The following is a 21,190-nucleotide window of genomic DNA, read 5'->3' as shown; positions in this document are numbered from 1 at the left end:
TATCAACAAAATTTTTATTTCAAAAAATCTCTCTAATCATCATATCCAAGAAATTCTGATTCACTGTATCATAGCTTTATCTCTACTTTTGAATTAAAGAGAGTGCAGGCACAATTGCTTCTCAATTGCCACTGTTCTTGATACTCTGCTAAAATATATTAAATAACAGGTAACTTGCACGTGCAAAATCATTGACTACTAGCTGGATAAAAAAGACATCAAACAGTTTTGTATAAGCTTGAGGTCACCTAATTTGCTTTTTCCACTTGCCATAAATATACTCTTAATGTTCATATAATGTATTTACTTTGAAGTGTAGGAGTTATATTTCAACATTCTGATTGATTTCTCTTTGCGTATGAACGTGGGCAATGGCAAAAGGGAACAGCAATTTCAAAAGAAGCATTGCATTCCAAAAGGATGTCTATGAAATGGATTTCAGTTCTTCCGCTGCTACAACTGAGTTGTTACTTTAGACTCGGGAGTGGTGGAAAGGTGCTGATGTGGCCCATAGAATATAGCCATTGGATCAATATGAAGACAATCCTGGATGAACTTGTACAGAGAGGTCATGAAGTGAGTGTTCTGACATCTTCAGCTTCCATTCTTGTTGATCCCAACAAAGCACCTGCTATTAAGTTTGAGATTTATCCTACATCTTTAACAAAATCTGATTTTGAGATGTTTTTCAGAAAAGTGATTGACCAATGGACATATGATCTGCCAAAAGAAACATTTTGGACATATTTTTCACTAATGCAAGAATGCTTCTGGGAATATTCTGATTGTATTGAAAAGCTCTGTAAAGAAATGGTTTTGAACAAGAAACTTAAAACTACAAGAATCAAAGTTTGATCTCATTCACACATAACACATTCTACTGGGATATCAATTTTATAATATGAATTCTCGGCAAAAGGTGTCATACAGAAATATGGTCACTCAAATAAGCAACTAGACAAGTATATTTATGGATTATAAAAAAAGATCTTAGGGCTATTTCATGAAAATTCCTAATAGTATTACCAGAATCATGAATGACAGTGACTGTTAACCTCCAGCCTTTAAAGAGTGATTTAGGGAAAGAGCTTGGGAGCTTCTGACATGGGTGAAAGTGTATAAATTATTATAGAACTGAGAGAAAAAGAAAAATAAAGTCATCCCAATCATAACAAACTTCTTCTTCGTGCTCACAGTCAGAGAAATAAATATCAACGCCTAAACAAAAATAATTCTCCAGAAAACCCTCCGGGAACAAATACAAATGTTTTAGTAGAACTATAACAGTAAAGAATTAAAGGATAGTTACACTCCTACTATGTAGCCTCCTTCCAAGAATCTATATTAGTGTAGGCCTTCCTCATTTTTTTTTGACTGCTTCATTGTACATTACACATATTGCATTTTTTTAAATTGAAGCAACATTGGTTTATAACATTATAGAAACTTCAAGTGTACGTCATTATATTATGACTTCTGCATAGACTGTATCGTGTTCACCACCAAGGTCTAGCTGTCATCCATCACTGTACACACGTGCCCCTTTACCACTTTTGCCTTGCCCCCACCCTTACCCCTCTGGTAACCAACAATCCGTTCCGTTTGTGTTTGTTTGTTCATTGTCTTCCACATATGAGTAAAACCATACAGTATTTGGCTTTCTCTGTCTGACTGAAGTCACTTAAATCTAGAAATGATTAAGCTTAGTGAGGAAGGAATATTGAAAGCTGAGACAAGTTGAAAGCTAGGCCTCTTGCACAAAGAGTTAACCAAGTTGTAAATGCAAAGGAAAAGTTCTTGAAGGAAATTAAAAATGCTACTCCAGTGAACGCACGAATGCTAACAAAGCATAACAGATTATTGCTGTTATGAAAAAGTTTTAGTGGTCTCAATAGAAAATCAAACCAGCCACAACATTCCTTTAAGCCAAAACCTAATAAGGAAGGAAGGTCATAACTCTTTTCAATTCTGTGAAGGCTGAGAGAGATGAGGAAGCTGCAGAAGAAAAAATTGAAGCCAGCAGACGTTGGTTCATAAGGTTTAAGGAAAGAAGTCATCTCTATAACATAAAAGTCCAAGGTGAAGCAGCAAGTGCTAATATAGATATTGCAGCAAGTTATTCAGAAGACCTAGCTAAGATAATTAACAAAGTGGCTACATCAAACAACAAATTTTCCATGTAGATGAAATAACTGTATATTGGAAAAAGATGCCATGTAGGACTTTCATAACTAGAGAGGAGAAGTCAATGCCTGGATTCAAAGCTTCAAAAGATAGGCTGACTCTCTTGTTAGGGGCTAATGTAGCTGGTGACTTTAAGTTGAAGCCAATGCTCATTTACCATTTTGAAAATCCTAGGGCCCTATAGAATTATGCTAAAGCTACCCTACCTGTGCCTTATAAATGCAACAACAAAGCCTGGATAACATTAAATCTGTTTACAACATGGTTTGCTGAAAATTTTAACCGTCTGTTGAGATCTACTGCTCACAAAAAAGATTCCTTTGAAAACACTACTGCTCATTGACAATGCACCTGATCACTCAAAACTTGTGACGGAGATGTACAAGATTATTGTTTTTTCCATGCCTGCTAACACAACATCCATTCTACACCCATGGAACAAGAAGTTATTTAGATATTCAAGTCTTATTATTTAAGAAATGTATTTTATAAGGCTATAGCTGCCATAGATAGTGATTCCTCTAGGAGATCTGGGCAAAGTAAATTGAAAACCTTCTGGAAAGGATTCACCATTCTAGATGCTGTTAAGAATATTTGTGATTTCATGGGAAGAGCTCAACATATCAACATTAACAGGAGTTTGGAAGAAGTTGATTCCAACCTTCCTGGATGACTCTGAGTGTTTCAAGACATCAGTGGAGGAAGTAACTACAGATGTGGTGGAAATAGTAAGAGAGCTAGAATAAGAAGTGGAGCCTGAAGATATGGCTGAATTGCTATAATCTCATGGTAAAACTTTAATGGACAAGGCATTGCTTCTTATGGACAAGAAAAGAAAGTGGTTTCTTGAGATGGAATCTACTCCTGATGAAGATGTTGTAAAGATTGCTGAAATGACAACAAAGAATGTAGAGTATTACATAAACTTAGTTAATAGATCAGCAGCAGGGTTTGAGGATTGACTCCTATTTTGAAAAAGTTCTACTATGGGTAAAATGCTACCCAACAGAGAAATGCTACAGAGAGATCATTCATGAAAGGAAGACTCAATCAATGCACACCTCACTGTTGTCTTCTTTTAAGAAATTCCCACAGCCACCCCAACTTTCATCAACTGTCACCCTGGTCAGTCAGGGCATCAACATTGAGTTGACACCCTCCACCAGCAAAACTATTATGACTTCCTGAAGGCTCAGAGGATGCTTAGCAATATTTAGCAATAAAGTACTTTTTAATTAAGTATGTATGTTGTTTTCTAGACATAATGCTATTGTACACTTATTAGGCTACAGTATAGTGTAAATATAAATTTTATATGTTATAAGAAACAAAAAAAATTTGTGGGATCCGTTTATTGCAATATTTACTTTATTGCAGTGGGCTGTAACTGCACCCGCCATATCTTCAAGGTATACCCTAATTAATGACATTATAAATAAAGAGTCTAGATATAATATTGTCTAAGAACATTTCCTTCTCAATGCTGTGTACCGGTTCTATTTCATTTCTTGCTTAAACACATAATAACACACACAGACACATATTTGCACAAATATGAATAATAAAGGAATCAATCTCATACCATTTGTATACCGGCAAAGGAAATGAGGGATTACATCTATTATCAAGAGCCACTAATGTAAAATAAATGGAGCTTCCTCAAAAAATTAAAAATGAATTACCATTTGGTCCAGCAGTTCCACTTCTGGATATATATCCAAAAGAATTGATGTTAGGGTCCAGATGACATATTTGCACACCCATCTTCATAGCAGCACTATTCACAAGAGCTAAAACATGGAAGCAAACCAAGTGTCTGTTGAGGAATGAATCAAGAAATAAAATGTGGTATTTAGACACAAAGTAATATTACTCAGCCTTAAAATTGAAGGAAATTCTAACACATGCTACAACACGGCTGAACATTAAGACCGTTATACTAAGTGAAATGGGCCACTCATGAAAGGAGAAATACTGTATGATTCCAGTTATATGAGGTATCTAGACTAGTCAAATTCATGGAAACAGAAAGTAGAATTATGGATGCTAGGACTGGTGAAGGGGAAATGGGGATTTATTATATAATGGATATCGAACCAGATTTCCAAGACGAAAAAGTTCTAGAGACTGGTTACACAACAAAGTGAATAAACTTAACATCACCGAACCATAGAGTTAGGATTGGTCAAGGTGGTAAACTTTATGTTATGTGTATTTGACCACAATTAAAAATAAAAAACAGGGCCGGCCCGGTGGCGCAAGCGGTTGAGTGCGCGCGCTCCGCTGCGGCGGCCCGGGGTTCGCTGGTTCGGATCCCGGGCGCGCACCGACGCACTGCTTGGTAGGCCATGCTGTGGCGGCGTCCCATGTAAAGTGGAGGAAGATGGGCGCCGATGTTAGCCCAGGGCCATCTTCCTCAGCAAAAAAAGAGGAGGATTGGCGGATGTTAGCTCAGGGCTGATCTCCTCACAAAAAAAAGAAAAAAATAAAAATAAAAATAAAAATAAATAAATAAATAAAAAACAGACACTACTCTAAAAATTCCTGATAATACAAAATTTTATTTCTTTAGTTGTTTGTAGTAATCCTATCAATATTGTTTGCTATGCTGTTGTGCTTTTCTGATGGAGCAAATACTTTCTCCACAGGAAATGGAAGAGTTTGCCCAGAGCTATGGAGAAAATGGCATCGTGGTGTTTACCCTGGGGTCAATGGTCAGAACATGACAGAAGAAAGGGCCAATGTGATTGCATTGGCTCTTGCCCAGATACCATAAAAGGTTAGACTTGTCCAACTTTCAGTGGACAACTATTTAATGTAACTGTTAAATTTTGAAAACAGTCTGATTACTGAAATGAAAGATTACTACCCTGTATTATGATAGATCCAATTTACCTCAGATGTTAGTTTAAAAACCAAAATATACATGGCAGGTGCTAAAGTAGTATAGACAGTATCTTTGACTGACAATAACTTTGGCATTAACATTGTGATCAAAAAGAAAAATAGTTAAGAGGTGTAGTGTGAAGTATTGGTATTATAATGATATCGTGGGCAGGTACAGATATCACCAAATTCTGCCCTGTCCTTTGACCTCTCTCTTTGCAGGATTCCTGAGGGCACTCTGCACACTACAGATTTACTCAGAAAGTGGTTAAGTTTTGACATCAACATTCAACAGGAATTAAAAACAGTCTGAAAGTCATCCTGAAATTTAGGCTTGCTAGGTAATCCAGGCCTCTTTTACTTCCCCTCAATTTTGGAATAGGCCTAGTCAATGTGCTTTTCAGGGTGCTATTCGGAGAAACAATGGCCAGGGCACACCAAATTGCATCCAGTTGCCTATCCAGCCACAGTGATTTAGAAAAAGAAAAACCTGGCCTGAAAAAGAAGGAGGAAAAACTGTCCTTTGACCGGGGCCCTGCTAAGGCCTGAAGCAGGAAAACTTGAGACATGGGAGGAAATAAAAATGTAGTGCTTATAGAAAGCATTCAGAATTTATCAATTACCACCTGGAAATAGACTGCTATACATACAGGTTTATATATATGAAGCTCATGAACCACAAACCAGAAACCTACAGTACATTCAAAGAAAATAAATGGAAAGAAACCCAAACATAACAATAAAAAAATTCATTGAATCACAAGGGAAGAGACCAAGCTTGGAAGAAAGGAATGGAGAAGAACTAAAATGACAACCAGAAAACAATTGATAAAATAGAAATCAGTACACACCTATCAATAATTAGTTTAAATGTAAGTGGACTAAATGCTCCAATCCAAAGACATCGGGTTGCTGAATGGATAAAAAACCAAGAACCATCTATACGCTGCCTCTAAGTCTTGCTTTGGATCTAAAGACACACACAGACTGAAAGTGAAGGAATGGAAAAAGATATTCCATACAAATGAAAATGAAAAAAAAAAAGCTGGAGTAGAAATACTCATATCAAAAAAATTGACTTTAAAACAAAGACAGTAATAAATGACAAAGAAGGACATTATATAGTAATTAGGGGCCAATACAAGAAGAAATATAACATTTGTAAATATTTATACACCTATGTAGGAATACCTATATATATAGAGCACGTTACTAGACGTAAAGGGAGAAATTGACAGTAAAAAAATAATAGTAGGAAACTTTAACACCCCACTTATATCAATGGGTAGGTAATCCAGTCAGAAAATCAATAAGGAAACATTGGGCTTAAATGAAACACTAGACCAGATGGACTTAATAGAGGTATATAGAATATTCCATCCATACACTGCAAAATACACATTCTTTTCAAGTGCACATGTAACATTCTCCAGGATAGATCACATATTAGGCCACAAATCAAGACTCAATGAATTTAAGACGATTGAAATTATGTCAAGCATCTTTTCTGACCACAAGAGTATGAAACTAGAAATCACTTTAAGAAGAAAACTGGAAAAAAACACAAACATCTGGAGACTAAATAACATGCCACTAAACAACTGATAAGTCAACGAAGAAATTGAAGAGGAAATCAAAAAACACCTGGAGACAAACATAAATGAAAATACAGCATACAAAAATTTATGGGATACTCAAAAGCAATACTAAGAGGGAAGTTTATTGCAATAGAAGCCTAGCTCAAGCAACAAGAAAGATCTCAAATAAACAATCTAACAATACACCTAATGGGAAAAAAAAGAAGAACAAAAAAAGCCCAAAATCAGTAGATGTAAAGAAATAATAAAAATCAGAGTGGAAATAAATGAAATAAAGACTAAGAAAAGCAATAGAAAAAAATCAATGAAAAGAAGAACTCATTCTTTGAAAAGATGAAGAAAACTGACAAACACTTAGCTAGACTCACCAAGAAAAAAAGAAAGAAGACTCATATAAATAAAATCAGAAACGAAAGAGGAGAAACTAAAATGAATGCCACAGAAATACAAAGGATTATAAGAATTACTAGAAGCTAAGGCCAACAAATTGTATAATCTAGAAGAAATGGATAAGTTCTTAGAACCACACAACCTTCCAAAACTGAATCAAGAAGAAATAAAGAATCTGAATAGACTGCTCACTAGTAAGGAGATCAAAACACTGATCAAAAGCTCCCCAAAATCTATAGCCCAGGACCAGATGGCTTCCCTTGTGAATTCTGCCAAAGAAGACTTAATACCTATCCTTCTCAAACTATTCTAAAGAATTGGAGAGGAAGGGACACTTCCTAACTCATTCTACAATGCAAGTGTCACCCTGATACCAAAACAGGACAAGGACAATATAACAAAAGAAAATTACAGGCCAATACTTCTGATGAAAAATCAAAATACAAAAATCCTCAACAATATACTAGCAAATCGAATACATTATATTAAAAAGATCATACACTATGATTAAGTGGGATTTATTTCAGGGATGCAAGAATGGTTCAACATATGGAAATCAGTCAATGTGGTACACCACTTGAACGAATGAGGATAAAAACACATGATCATCTCAAGAGATGCAGAGAAAGCATTCAACAAGATACAGCATCCATTTATGCTAAAAACTCTGAATAAAATACATCTAGAAGGAAAGCACCTCAATATAACAAAAGCCATATACGACAGACTCAAGGTTAACATCGTATTCAATGGTGAAAAAGTGAAAGCTATCCCTCTAAGAACAGGAACCAGACAAGGATGCCCAATTTCACCACTCTTACTTAACATAGTATTGGAAACTCAAGCCAGAGCAATCAGGCAAAATAAATAAATAACACTGATTCAAATTGGAAAGGAAGAAGTAAAACTATCACTATGCGCAGATGACATGATTTTATATATAGAAAACTCTAAAGAATGCACCAAAAAATTAATAGAAATAATAAACAAATACAGAAAAGTTGCATGGTACAAAACCAACATACAAAAATCAGTTGTGTTTCTATACACTAACAACAAAATAGGAGAATGTGAATTTAGGAATAAAATCCCATTTACAATTGACACAAAAATAATAAAATACCTAGGAATAAATTTCACCAGAGAGGTGAAAGACTTGTGCACTGAAAACTATAAGACATTGTTCAAGAAATTGAAGGACACAAAGATATGGAAAAATACTCCATGCTGAGGGATTAACATAGTTAAAATGTCCATAATTCCTAAGACAATCCACAGATTCAATGCAATTTCTATCAAAGTCTCAATGACATTGTTCACAGAAAAAGAACAAAGAATCCTAAAGTTTATTTAGAACTACAGAAGACCCCAAATAGCCAAAGCAATCCTGGGAAAAAAAGAACACAGCTGGTGGTGTCACATTCCCTGACTTCAAAATATACTACAAAGCTATAGTAATCAAAACAACATGGTACTGGCACAAAACAGACACTCAGATCAATGGAACAGAATTGAGAGCCCAGAAATAAAGCCATGCATCTATAGACAGCTAATTTTCCATAATGGAGCCAAGAATGTACAGTGGAGAAAGGAAAGTCTCTTCAATAAATGGTGCTGCAAACACTGGACAGCTACATGCAAAATAATGAAAATAGACAATAATTTTAAACTATACACAAAAATTAACTCGAAATGAATTAAAGACTAGAATGTAAAACCTGAAACCATAAAAATCCTAGAAGAAACCATAGGCAGTTGGTTCTTCGATGTCAGTCTTAGCAGTATGTTTTTGAATACCATGTCTTTCTAGGCAAGGAAAACAAAAGAAAAAATTAAAAAATTGGACTACATCAAACTAAAAACCTTCTGCACAGCAAAGAAACCATCTACAAAAGAAAAAAGCAACTTAACAGCTGGGAGAAGATATTTGCAAGTCATATATCTGATAAGGGGTTAATATCTAAAGTATGTAAAGAACTCATATAACTCATCAACAACAAAAAAATGAACAACCCATCAAAAAATGAACAGGGGATCTGAATAGGTATTTTTCCAAACAAGATAGAGAGATGGCCAACAAGCACACAAAAGGATGTTTAACGTCACTAATTATTAGGAATATACAAATCAAAACTATCATGAGATATAATCTCATGCCTGTCAGAATGGCTACAATTAACAAGACAAGAAATAACAAGTACTGGGGAGGAAGTGGAGAAACAAGAACCCTCATACACTGTTGGTGGGAATGTAAACTTGCACAGTCACTATGGAAAACAATATGGAGATTCCTCAAAAAATTCAGAATAGAACTACCATATGATCCAGCTATTCCACTTCTGGGTATTTATCCAAAAAAACAAAAACACAAAGGCCTAAAGATATATGCACTCTTATGTCCATTGCAGCATTACTCACAATCACCAAGACTTGGAAACAACCTAAGTGCCAATCAATGGATGAATAGATAAAGAAGATGTGGTATACATATATACATTTATTTCTATACATACACACACAATGGAATACTACACAGTCATTAAAAAGATGAAATCTTGCCATTTGCAATAGCATGGATGGAACTTGAGGACATTATGCTAAGAAAAATAAGTCAGACAGATAAAATCTAATACCATATGGTTTCACTCATGAGTGGAAGATAAAAACTATAACAACAACAAACAAACACGTATACACAGAGATTACAGTGGTGGTTACCAGAGGGGAAGGAGCAGAGGAGAGGGTGAAATGGTAATAGGGCACATGGGTATGGTGACAGATGCTAATTAGTCTTTGGGTGGTTAACATGATGTAGTATACAAAGAAATCAAAATATAATACTGTACACCTAAAATTTATATAATCTTATAAACCAATGCTAACTCAAGAAAAAAAAAAGAAAGAAATCATATTAATCAATGCTGTCAATGTTTGGAGTGTATCCTTGAAATGTTAACCATCAGTTGAATAAAATTTAGCATGACCATGATACTTTATTTATTTTAAAAAACATATACTGCTATATAAAGTGCCAAGAGGCTCTTCTTTTCTACATTTAAAGAATTTTCCGACATAGTAATAGTGATAATACTCTGGATTCGTGCAAAAAATTATCATTTGAAATTTTTCTTGGAAGTAATGAGTAATAATTACCTTCACCTTAAGGGACAGGCTTCAGGTTTTCAACACATCTCAAGGCTAAGGAAGTATTTCCAGGGAACTCAAAGATGAGACACCACCCCCGTGTACATCCTTGGCCTCACTACAACTCAATGAGAATCCCCAAAAAGGAGCTTATACACTCTTCAAGAGCCTTAATATTTGCAACTATTGCCCAAGGGACACTTCTAGATCTCCTATTCTGGAGGCCAGCAGGGATTATGATTGTGCCCCACAGGACTATATATACGTTGGCATACTTTAAAAGCTGCTGCCTGAAGGTCTGGCTTCGAATCAGCCTGAAACTAGTTGCTAAATGAGACTCCTCTCCTTGGAAAACTGAAGGTCTAGGTACACCCTCACCAGGAGAGGCATATCAAGTATAAGTCAGGGGGTTTACATATCCAGAGAAGTTTGAGAGACAACCAAGAGCTTGGGTAGCATTGAGCAACAAAGATCACCATCTATGAAAGGCCACTCCATCAAGACTGAGAGAGGTAGCAGTTTCCCTAATACATAGAAACAAACATAGAGAGAAAAGCAAAATGAAAAAACAAAGAAATATGCTCAAAACAAAGAAATAAGATAAGCCCTCAGAAAAAAGACCTTAATGATACAAGGATAAGTAATTTACCTGATAAAGAATGAAAAGTAATGGTCATTAGGAAGCTCACTGAACTCAGGAGAAGAATGGATGAACACAATGAAAAGTTCAACAAAGAGCTAGAAAACATTAGAAAGAACCTATCAGAGTTGAAGACTACAATAACTGAAAGGAAAAATACGCAGAGGAATCCAACAGCAGATTAGATGGTACAGAAGTAGAGATCAGTGGGCTGGAAAACAGGGTAATGGACATCAGCCAATTGAAAAAGCAAAAAGTAGAAAGAATCTTTAAAAATGAGAACAGTTAAAGGGGCCTCTAGGACAACATCAAGCATACTAACATTTGCGTTATAGTGATCCCAGAAGGAGAAGAAAGAGAGAAAGTGACAGAAAATTTACTTAAAGAAATAATGGCTGAAAATTTCCCTAACCTGGAGAAGCAAACTGACACCCAGGTCCAAAAAGCATAGAAAGTCTCAAATGAGACAAACCCAAAGAGACCCACACACCAAGACACATTATAATTCAAATGTCAAAATTTAAAGATAAAGAGAGAAGGTTAAAAACAGCAAGAAAAACACAACTAGTCACATACAAGGGAAGCCCCATAAAGCTGTCAGCTGATTTTTCAGGAGAAACTTTACAGGCCAGGAGGGAGTGGCATGATATATTCACAAAGCTGAAAGGGAGAAACTTACAACCAAGAATACTTTAACTGGCAAAGTTCTCATTCAGAATTGAAAGAGAGAGAAAGAGTTTCTCAGACAAGGAAAAACTAAAAGAGTTCACTACCACAAACTGGGCTTACAAGAAATATTAGAGTCTTCTTTAATAGAAAAGAAATGGACATAAATAGAAATAAAATTATATATGAAATGAGAAAACCTCGCTGGTAAAAGCAATTACATAGTAAACGTAGTGGATCAATCACTTATAAAACTACTATGAAGGTTAAAAGATAATGTAGTATAATCAATTATAACTACATTAAGTAGTTAAGGATACACAAAATAAAAAGATGTAAAATATGACATCAAAAACATAAACCAAAGGTGGGATGAGTAATAATGCAGAACTTTTAGATCGTGCTTGAAGTTAAATGGCTTTCCACTTAAAATAGACTGCTATATATATGTGTTGCTATATATAATCCTCATGACAACCGCAAATCAAAAATGTGTAATAGATACACATACAAAAAAGAGGGAGGAACCCAAACATAAAACCAAGAAATGCAACAAAACCACAAGGGAAAAGATCAAGACAAAAAGAAAAGAATACAGAACTACAAAAGCAACCAGAAAACAATCCACAAAATGTCAATAAGTACATATCTATTAATAATGAATTTAAATATCAATTGACAAAATGCTCCAATCGAAAGACATAGGGTGGCTGAATGGATTAAAAAAAAAGACCTATCTTTATGCTGTTTAACAGACACTCACTTCAGATCAAAAAACAATCATAGACTGAAGGGAAAGGGGTGGAAAATGATATTCCATGCAAATGGAAATGAAAAGAAACCTGGAATAGCAATACTCATATCAGATAAAATGAACTTTAAAACAAATACTGCAAGAAAAGATAAAGAAGGGCATTACATAACAATAAAAGGGTCAATCCAACAAGAGGATCTAAAATTTGCAAATATTTATGGACCTAAAAGAGGTGTACTTAAATATATAAGGCAGATATTATCAGAAATTTAAGGGAAAAGTTGACAACAATGCAATAGTAGTGGGGGACTTTAATACCACACTGACATCAAAAGATAAACAATCCAGACAGAAAATCAATCAGGAAATACTGGCCTTAAACAATACACTACACCAGATGAACTTAATAGAGATATAGAACATTCCATCCAAAAGCTGCAGAATACACATTCTTTTCAAGTGTACATGGAACATTCTACAAGAGCGATCTCATGTTACACCACAAAACGAGTCTCAGTAAATTTAAGATTGAAATAATATCAAGCATCTTTTCTAACCACAATGGTATGGACCTAGGAATCAAGTAAAAGAATAAACTGGAAAAACACATATCTGTGAAGACTAAACAACATGCTACTAAACAACCAATGACTCAACAAAGAAATCAAAGAAGGAATGAAAATGTACCTTGAGACAAATGAAAATGCAAAACACAACTCTCTAAAATCTATAGGACACAGCAAAAGCAGTTCTAAGACAGAAGTTCATAGCAATTCAGGCTTACCTCAAGAAACAAGAAAAATCTCAAATAAACAATCTAACGTTACACCTAAAGGAGATAGAAAAAGAAGAACAAACAAAGCCCAAAGTTAATAAAAGGAAGGAAATAATAAAGATCCAAGCAGAAACAAATGAAATAAAGATGGAAAAACAAAAGAAAAGATAAATGAAACAAGAGCTGGTTTTTTGACAAGAGGAACAAGATTGATAAACCTTTATCCAGACTCATCAAGAAACAAAGAGAGGGGTCACAAATAAATAAAATCAGAAATAAAAGAGTTGAAGTTGCCACAACTGATGTCACAGAAATGAAAAGGATCGTAAGATACTACTACAAATAATTATACACCAACAAATTGAAAACCCTAGAATAATTGGATAAATACCAAGAAATACACAATATTCTAAGACTGAATCATGAAGACTTAGAAAATCTGATAGAATAATTACTACTAATGAAATTGAATTGCTAATTAAAATCTCCCAAAAAACAGAAGTCAAGGACCAGATGGCTTCACTGGTGAATTTTTCCAAACACTTCAAGAAAAGTTAAAACCAATCCTTTTCATAATATTTCCCAATATTGAAGAGGTAGAAATGCTTCCAAACTCCTTTTACAAGGCCAGAATTACCCTGATATCATTACTAGACATCACACACACACAAAAATTACAGACAAATATCCCTAATAAACATAGGGGCAAAAATCCTCAGCAGAATATTAGCAAATCGAATCAGCAATAGATTAAAAGGATCATACACCATGATCAAACAGAATTCATCCCAGGGATGCAAGGATGGTTCAGCATCTTCAAATCAATCAACATGATACACCACAATATCAAACAAAGGATAAAAATCACATGATCTTCTCAGAGATGCAGAAAAAGCATTTGACAAAATTCAACATCCATTTATGATAAAACTTGTCAAAGATTCAGCCTAGAGGGAGCTTACTTAAACATAATAAAAGCCATTTATGACAAGTATACAGGTAATATCATACTCAGTGATGGAAGCTGAAAGCTTTTCCTCTAAGATCAGGAATAAAACGAGGATGCCCACCATACCCACTTTTATTCAATAAGGTATTAGAGGCCCTTGCCACAGCAATAGGCAAGAAAAAGTAATAAAAAACATGCAAATTGGAAAGGAAGAATTAAAACTGTCACTATTTGCAGGTGACATGATACTATATAGAGTCATGTGCTGCATAACGAGGTTTTGGTCAATGACGGACCGTATATACGACAGTGGTCCCATAAGATTAGTACCATATCGTTTGGATGAGTAGTAGGCTGTAAATTTATGTCTCTGTAATTACACTCTATGACGTTTGCACAATGAGAAAATAACCTAACAACACATTTCTTAGAACATACCCATGTCGTTAAGCAATGTATGACAGGTATAAAAAGTGTAGGGTTTAGAAAACCCTAAAGACTCCAACAAAAAACTATTAGAGCTAATAAGTGAATTCAGCAAAGTTACAGGGCACAAAATGAATATAGAAAAAGTGGTTGCATTTCTGTCTAGTTTAAGAATGAACTATCTGAAAGCCAAATTAAGAAAGCAATCTTGTTTACAATTACATCAAAAAGAATAAAATAAGGAGTGATGTCAGCATCATGGTGGAGTGAGTTACTCCCTGTCTGTCTTCTCTAAGTTATAACCAGTTGGATATCCATTGACCAACAGATTCCCTACACAGTGCAACAGGACACCTAAGAGATCCATGCATCTATACCTCTGAAGAGGGGTGGACTGGACCCCTGGAAGGCAGTGGAACTAGGGAGCAGCCCCTTTTCTCTCCCCCAGTAGCAGCAATACAGGGCATGGATCCTCACACTGGCCCATATGCCTGCAAGCCGACACTGTGGGAGCAAAGACAATAGACACGGCTTGGTCTCTGCCCTTCTCCCAGTGGATCCAGTGTGTGTGACTGTGAGCAGATGCTGCGGGAGCCAAAACAATAGGCATGGCTTGATCTTCACCTGGTCCCCAGCAGATCCAGCCTTTGCACCTGTGAATAGAGACTGCAAGAGCTGAAACAGTAGGTGTGACATGATCCATAACTCTCCCCAGCAGATCTGGTGCATGTGCTGCCTCCCACTCCCCTGGCAATGGGCAGGTCTTTCCAACAGTGGAGGCAATATACAAAACTCAGATTTCCTGGGGAAAGGCAACCTGACCTGACTTTTTAGAACACATTCGCTAGTGATAAAGACCAGAGGCTGCACGAGCAAGCGGCAACAATAACTTATCTCTCTTTAGCCTCTGCTCCCCCCAAGAAGTAGAAGGTGAAACCTGCAATCACAGGCTTCAGGACCCACTGCAGAACTGGTGACCCATCCTCCAGTGGTGGCACCCCTGACCATGACTCCACCAGCAGCGGGGGCAGCATACAAGTCCCCAGGACCCCAGGCCGCTGGCAGTGACAGTGACACCCATGAACCCTGTGTCCCTAAGTGGTACAGCCAGAACCCCAGAAAACCTGGGAGCAGAAGAGTAGGTGATGCACAGAACAGCAGTATCCTAGTCTGTGGAGAGCTTGAGGAGAGCTGGTGGAGGAACATGAGACCCAACAGTCCCCAGAAGCAGCAGAAGTGCTTACAGCCTAGTGACACCACTGGCAACACCTGAGACTGCAGTGACGTCATAAGTAGCAAGGCACCAGCAACTTCAGAGGGACAAACAGCACAAAGAGGACACTGATGATGCTTGTAGCAGAGGCAGTGGAGAGTGGAAAGTGCAGGCTCTCAAATACAACGAGAAGCAGCTCAGAATCAAAGTAACCAAAACCTTACCCAAGTAAGAGAGGTGGTTACTGAGGAAGTGACGGCAGCATCATGGTGGAGTGAGACATTCCCTTTGTCTCTCCCTTCTAAGTTATATCAGTCAGACATCCAGTGACCCACAAAGGACTCCCTGCACAGTACACCAGAATGCCTGAGTGATTTGTGCATCAATATGTCTGAAGGTGGGTGGACTGGACCTACAGGAGGCAGTGGAACTAGGGGAGCAACCCCCCACCGCCCAGCAGAAGAGACCCATAATGTGGATCTGCACACTGTTGTGCACCCTAGCAACCACGGGCTGCAAGGGAAAACATGGCATTTGTGGCTTGGCCCCTGCACCTCCTAGTGGTGGTGGGTGGCACACACATCCTCAGGCTCCAGGTAGAGTGGAGTCGGTGACCAGGCCCCCTCTACCTCCCCCAGTAGTGGCACCTGCCTTTCCAGCAAGAGGGACTATATAGAAGGAGTAAATTTCTAGGGCAGGGGTGGGATCCTCTGATATGATGTTTCAGAGCAGACCATCAGTAGGTGTGTGCAAGCACTGGTAACCAGAGGCTGCGGCCCCTGCCTCTCCCAGCAGTGGTGAGTGGTGCACACATCCTGAGGCTTCAGAGTACAGAGGGGAGATGGTGACTTAGCTCTGTGCCCCACCAGTGGGGCCAGAATTTCCAGTAGTGGGGACTACATCCAAGGCATGAATTTCCCCAACAGATGCGGGGTCCCCTCATCTGAGCTTTCAGAGCAGATCAGTAGTACACACATGCCAGTGCTGACAACTAGAAGCTGTGGTCCATGCGTCTCCCAGTGGTGGCATGTGGCACATACCTCTGAGGCTTCAGGAGAGAGAGTGAAACCGGCTATCTTGTCCATAACTCCCACCCAGCAGTGGTGCCAGTCTTTCCAGCAGTGGGGACTACATCCAAGGTATAAATTTCCCCAGCAGGGGCGGGTTACCCCAACCTGAAATCTCAAAGAGCACACCAGTGGGCACCAGAGACCAGAGACTGAAGGGCCAGCAACAACACTTGAGGCTTAGCTCCTACTCCTCTGCCAGCAATGGCAAGTGACACTTGCAACCTGAGGCTTCAGGAACTACAGCAGAATCTGAAACACAGCCCCCAGTGGTGACACTAAACACTGGCTCTATGACCACCAGGGGCTGCATAAAAGAACATGGGCCTCCAACAGCAAGAGCAAAACCTGTGAACCTCGGGACCCTGGCAGCAATGCTTCTAGGACCACCGGATAACCCAGGAGCAGCAGCATAAGTGGTTGATGGAGCAGCAGTACTTGAGCCTGTGGGGAGCCCGTGGAGAGCAACTGGGGGAACATGAGACCCTGATGACCCCGGAAGCAACAGAAGTGCTCACAGCCTGGTGACCCCAGTGACAACACTTGAGACTGCAGCAACATTGAAAGCAGCAAGCCACCAGCAACCTCTGAGGCTTAAGCCACACAAGAAGTGTACTGATGATACCTCTAGCTGAGACAGTGGAGTGTGGAATGTTCAGGCTCTCACATACAACCAGATGCAGCTCAGAACCAAAGTTACCAGAGCCGCACACAAATAATAAAGGGGGCTACTAGCACAAATGCACAGGCAGAGGGTCAATTCATCAAACACCAAGAACTACAGTGACAGTGCAGAAAAGAAGGAGAATGACACCTGTCTAGAAACCAAACTTGAAGTCATAAAAGATTACAATCTGAATGGCAGAGAATGGGGCCGGCCCAGTGGTACAAGCAGTTAAGTACACACGCTCTGCTGTGGCAGCCTGGGGTTTGCCGGTTTGGATCCCGGGTGTGCACCGACGCACTGCTTGTCAGGCCATGCTGTGGCAGGCGTCCCATATAAAGTGAAGGAAGATGGTCATGGATGTTAGCCCAGGGCCAGTCTTCTTCAGCAAAAAGAGGAGGATTGGCAGATGTTAGCTCAGGGCTGATCTTCCTCAAAAAAAAAAAAAAAAAGGAATGACAGAGAATTCAAAATGGCTGTCATAAAGAAACTCAAGGACTTAAAAGAAAACTCTGAAAGCTCAGTGAGCTTAGGAATTATATTAATGAACAGAAGGAATACTTCACCAAAGTGATTGAAGCTCTAAAAAAAAAAATTAAAAAACAGAAATTCTGGAGATGATGAACACAATTAATGAAACAAAAAACAATGTAAAAAGCATAAAAAATAGGGAAACTTATAGAGGAGAGAATCAGTGAGCTGTAAGATAGAAACAGAAATGACCCAGGTGGAAAAAGAGAGAGAGAACTAAGATTTTTTACAAAATGAAGAAATTAAACAAGAAATATCACTTAGGACAAGTAACATAGGACAAGTAACATAGAACAAGTAACATAAGGATTATGGATATCCCAGAGGGAGAAGAGCGGGAGAAAGAAATAGAGAGCTTATTCAAAGATATAATAGCTGAGAACTTCCCAAACCTGGGGAAAAGACTGGATATACAAGTACAGGAAGCTATTAGAACTCCTAATTACATCGATGCAAAAAGACCTCCTCCAAGGCATATAATACTAAAACTATCAAATGTCAATAACAAAGAAGAAATATTAAGAGAAGTGAGAGAGAAGAAAATAACCTATAGGAACCTCCATTAGGCTTTCAGAAGATTTCTCAGCAGAAACACTACAGGCTACCAGCACCCTGGAATGATATATTCAACATACTGAAAGATAAAAAGTATTAGCCAAGAATACTCTATCCAGCAAAATTATCCTTTAAATATGACAGAGAAATAAAAGCTTTATCAGACAAACAAAAGCTGAGGAAATTCATCACCGCTAGATCTGACTTACAAGAAATGGTGAAGGGAGACCTTCTAACCTGAAACAAAAAGGCAAAGGTTTACAAAGCCTTGAGCAAGGACGTAAATAGACAAAATCAAAAATTACAGCTCAATATCATAATAAGTTAGCAAAAACTTAGTTATAAAATAAACAACAAAGAGAAAGATAGCATCAAAAGTAACAACAAACACTTCAATTTGGTCACAAACTCACAATAGAAAAAAGAATAATTTGTGACAACAAGAACATAGAATAGGGATAGGTAAAAGAGGAACCAGCATATGTAAAAGAGATAAGAGGCTATCACAAAAAAAGACTATCTCATCTATGAGATCTTTTATACAAACCTCATGGTAACCACCAAACAAAAAATCAGAGCAGAGTCACAAATCATAAATAAAGAGAAAACTCAGAAACCCATCAGAGATACCCACCAAACTGAAATGGCAGTCAGATATACAAGGGAAAAAATAGAAATATAAAACAACTGGAAAATGAGAGATAAAATGGCAGTATTAAACCCTCATTATATCAATAATCACTCTAACTGTAAATAGATTGATTTCACCAATAGAAAGACAAAGAGTCACTGGATGTATTAAAAAATAAGACTCAACAATATGCTGGTTCCAGGAAACACATCTCAGCTCTAAAGACAAACATAGGATTGGAATGAAGGGATGGAATATGATACTCCATGCCAGTGGCAAACAAAAGAAAGCAAGTATAGTCATACTTATATCAGACAAAGCAAATTACAAGATAAAAAAAAGAGAGACAAAGATGGCCATTATAATGACAAAAGGGACATTTCACCAAGAAGATATAACACTTATTAATATATATGCATCTAACACAGGAGCACAAAATTATATAAAGATATATGCACTCCTATGTTCAGTGCAGCATTATTTACAATAGTCAAAATACGGAAGCAACCAAAGTGTCCATTGATAGTGCATGGATAAAGATGGGAGATATGTGTATACACACACACACACACACACACAATGAATATTATTCAGCCATACAAAAGAATAAAATCTTGCCATTTCCAACAACATGGATGGAAAAATGTATTATTCTAAATGAAATAAGCCAGACAGACAAGGACGATTACTATATGAGTTCACTAGTATGTGGAATCTAAAACACAAAACAAATGAATGAACAAAATAAAACAGAAACAGACTCATACTTCCAGAAAACAAACTGGTGGTTGCCAGTGGGGAGGATTGGTGGCCAGGACAAATAGGTGAAAAGAATTCAGAGGTACAAACTTCTAGTTATAAAATAAGTCACGTGCATGTAATGAGCAGTATAGGTAATATAGTCAATAATATTTTATTAAATTTGTATGATGACAGATGGTAACTAGACTTATCATGGAGATCACTTCATAATATATATAAACATCAAATAACTATGATGTACACCTGAAACTAATATGATATTGTATGTTATTTAAACTTCAACTAAATAAAAAAGAAACCCCGGTATCAGTAGGTTTAAAGATCAACTATTAAATAAACTCAAAAACAAAGAGAAAATCTGAATATGACAATAACAAAAACAGATTGAATTAGTAATCAAAAAATTACCTACAAAGAAAAGTTCTAACCAAGATCGCTTCACTGATGAATTTGACCAAGAATTAATATCAGTTCTTCAAAAAGATGATCCAAAAAGTAGTAAAAGAGGAAACACTTGCCAACATATTCAATAAGGCCCTGATACTGAAAACACACAAAGACATCACAAGTAAAGAACCCTGCAGACCAATATCTCCTATGAATACAGACACAAAAGTCTTTACAACATGCGAGGAAACCAAAGTCAGGAATAGACAAAAGGGATTCTAGACCAAGAAAAACTGGAATTTATCCCAGGAATGCAAAGTTGCTCTAACAACTGAAAAATCATTAATATAATACAACATTATCAATAAAATTAAGGACAAAAACTGGATGATCATCTCAATAAATGCAGAAAAATCATTTGACAAAATCCAATGTCTTTCATGATGAAAATACTCAGTAAACAAGGAATAGAGGGAAACTTCCTCAAATGGGTAAAAGTATCTACAAAAAACCCCACAGCTGACATCATAGTTGATGGTGAAACACTAAATGTTTTTTTTCTAAGATAAGGAGCAAGATGAAGAGGTTTACTCTCATCATTTCTATAACATTTCATTGGAGGGTAAAGCCAAGACATTTGGCAAGAACATAAAATAAAGAAATCCACATTGGAAAGGCAGAGGTAAAACTACCTCTATTGGCAGATGAAATGATTTTATATAGAGAAAATAGTTAGGAATTCACTAGAAAATATGCAGACTACAATTGCAATAAACAATCCAAAATGAAATTAAGAAAACAATCCCACCATAGACTTATGTCACATAATTAGAGGGACACATTGTGAAGAACGCACCGTTAGGCAATTTTGTTATTGTATGAACACCATAGACTGCACTTACACAAACTTAGATGGTATAGCCTACTACACACTTAGGCTATATGGTAAAAACTTATGGGATCACTGT

At 37.1% G+C, this 21,190-nt stretch overlaps 1 protein-coding gene across 10 annotated transcripts in view; it reads left to right on the top strand.

The window, feature by feature from the left end:
* Window positions 1-420: 420 nt before the first annotated feature.
* LOC131409323 (UDP-glucuronosyltransferase 2B31-like) overlaps window positions 421-21,190 on the top strand; it is a 34,393-nt gene continuing 13,623 nt past the window's right edge. For 2 of the 10 annotated variants that reach the window (XM_058546401.1, XM_058546403.1), the window contains exon 1: window positions 421-787. In XM_058546401.1, the coding sequence (XP_058402384.1) occupies window positions 421-787 (367 nt within the window). Of the gene's footprint in view, window positions 814-7,675; window positions 7,687-11,733; window positions 11,739-13,116; window positions 13,131-14,975; window positions 14,987-16,582; window positions 16,590-21,190 lie in introns of all 10 variants that reach the window. The other 8 variants (XM_058546407.1, XM_058546408.1, XM_058546410.1 and 5 more) reach the window with 8 other exon arrangements.

This window comes from Diceros bicornis, chromosome 8, assembly GCF_020826845.1.
Source record: "Diceros bicornis minor isolate mBicDic1 chromosome 8, mDicBic1.mat.cur, whole genome shotgun sequence".
Lineage (NCBI taxonomy): Eukaryota > Metazoa > Chordata > Mammalia > Perissodactyla > Rhinocerotidae > Diceros > Diceros bicornis.
This window is presented reverse-complemented; position numbering and strand designations above follow the sequence as displayed.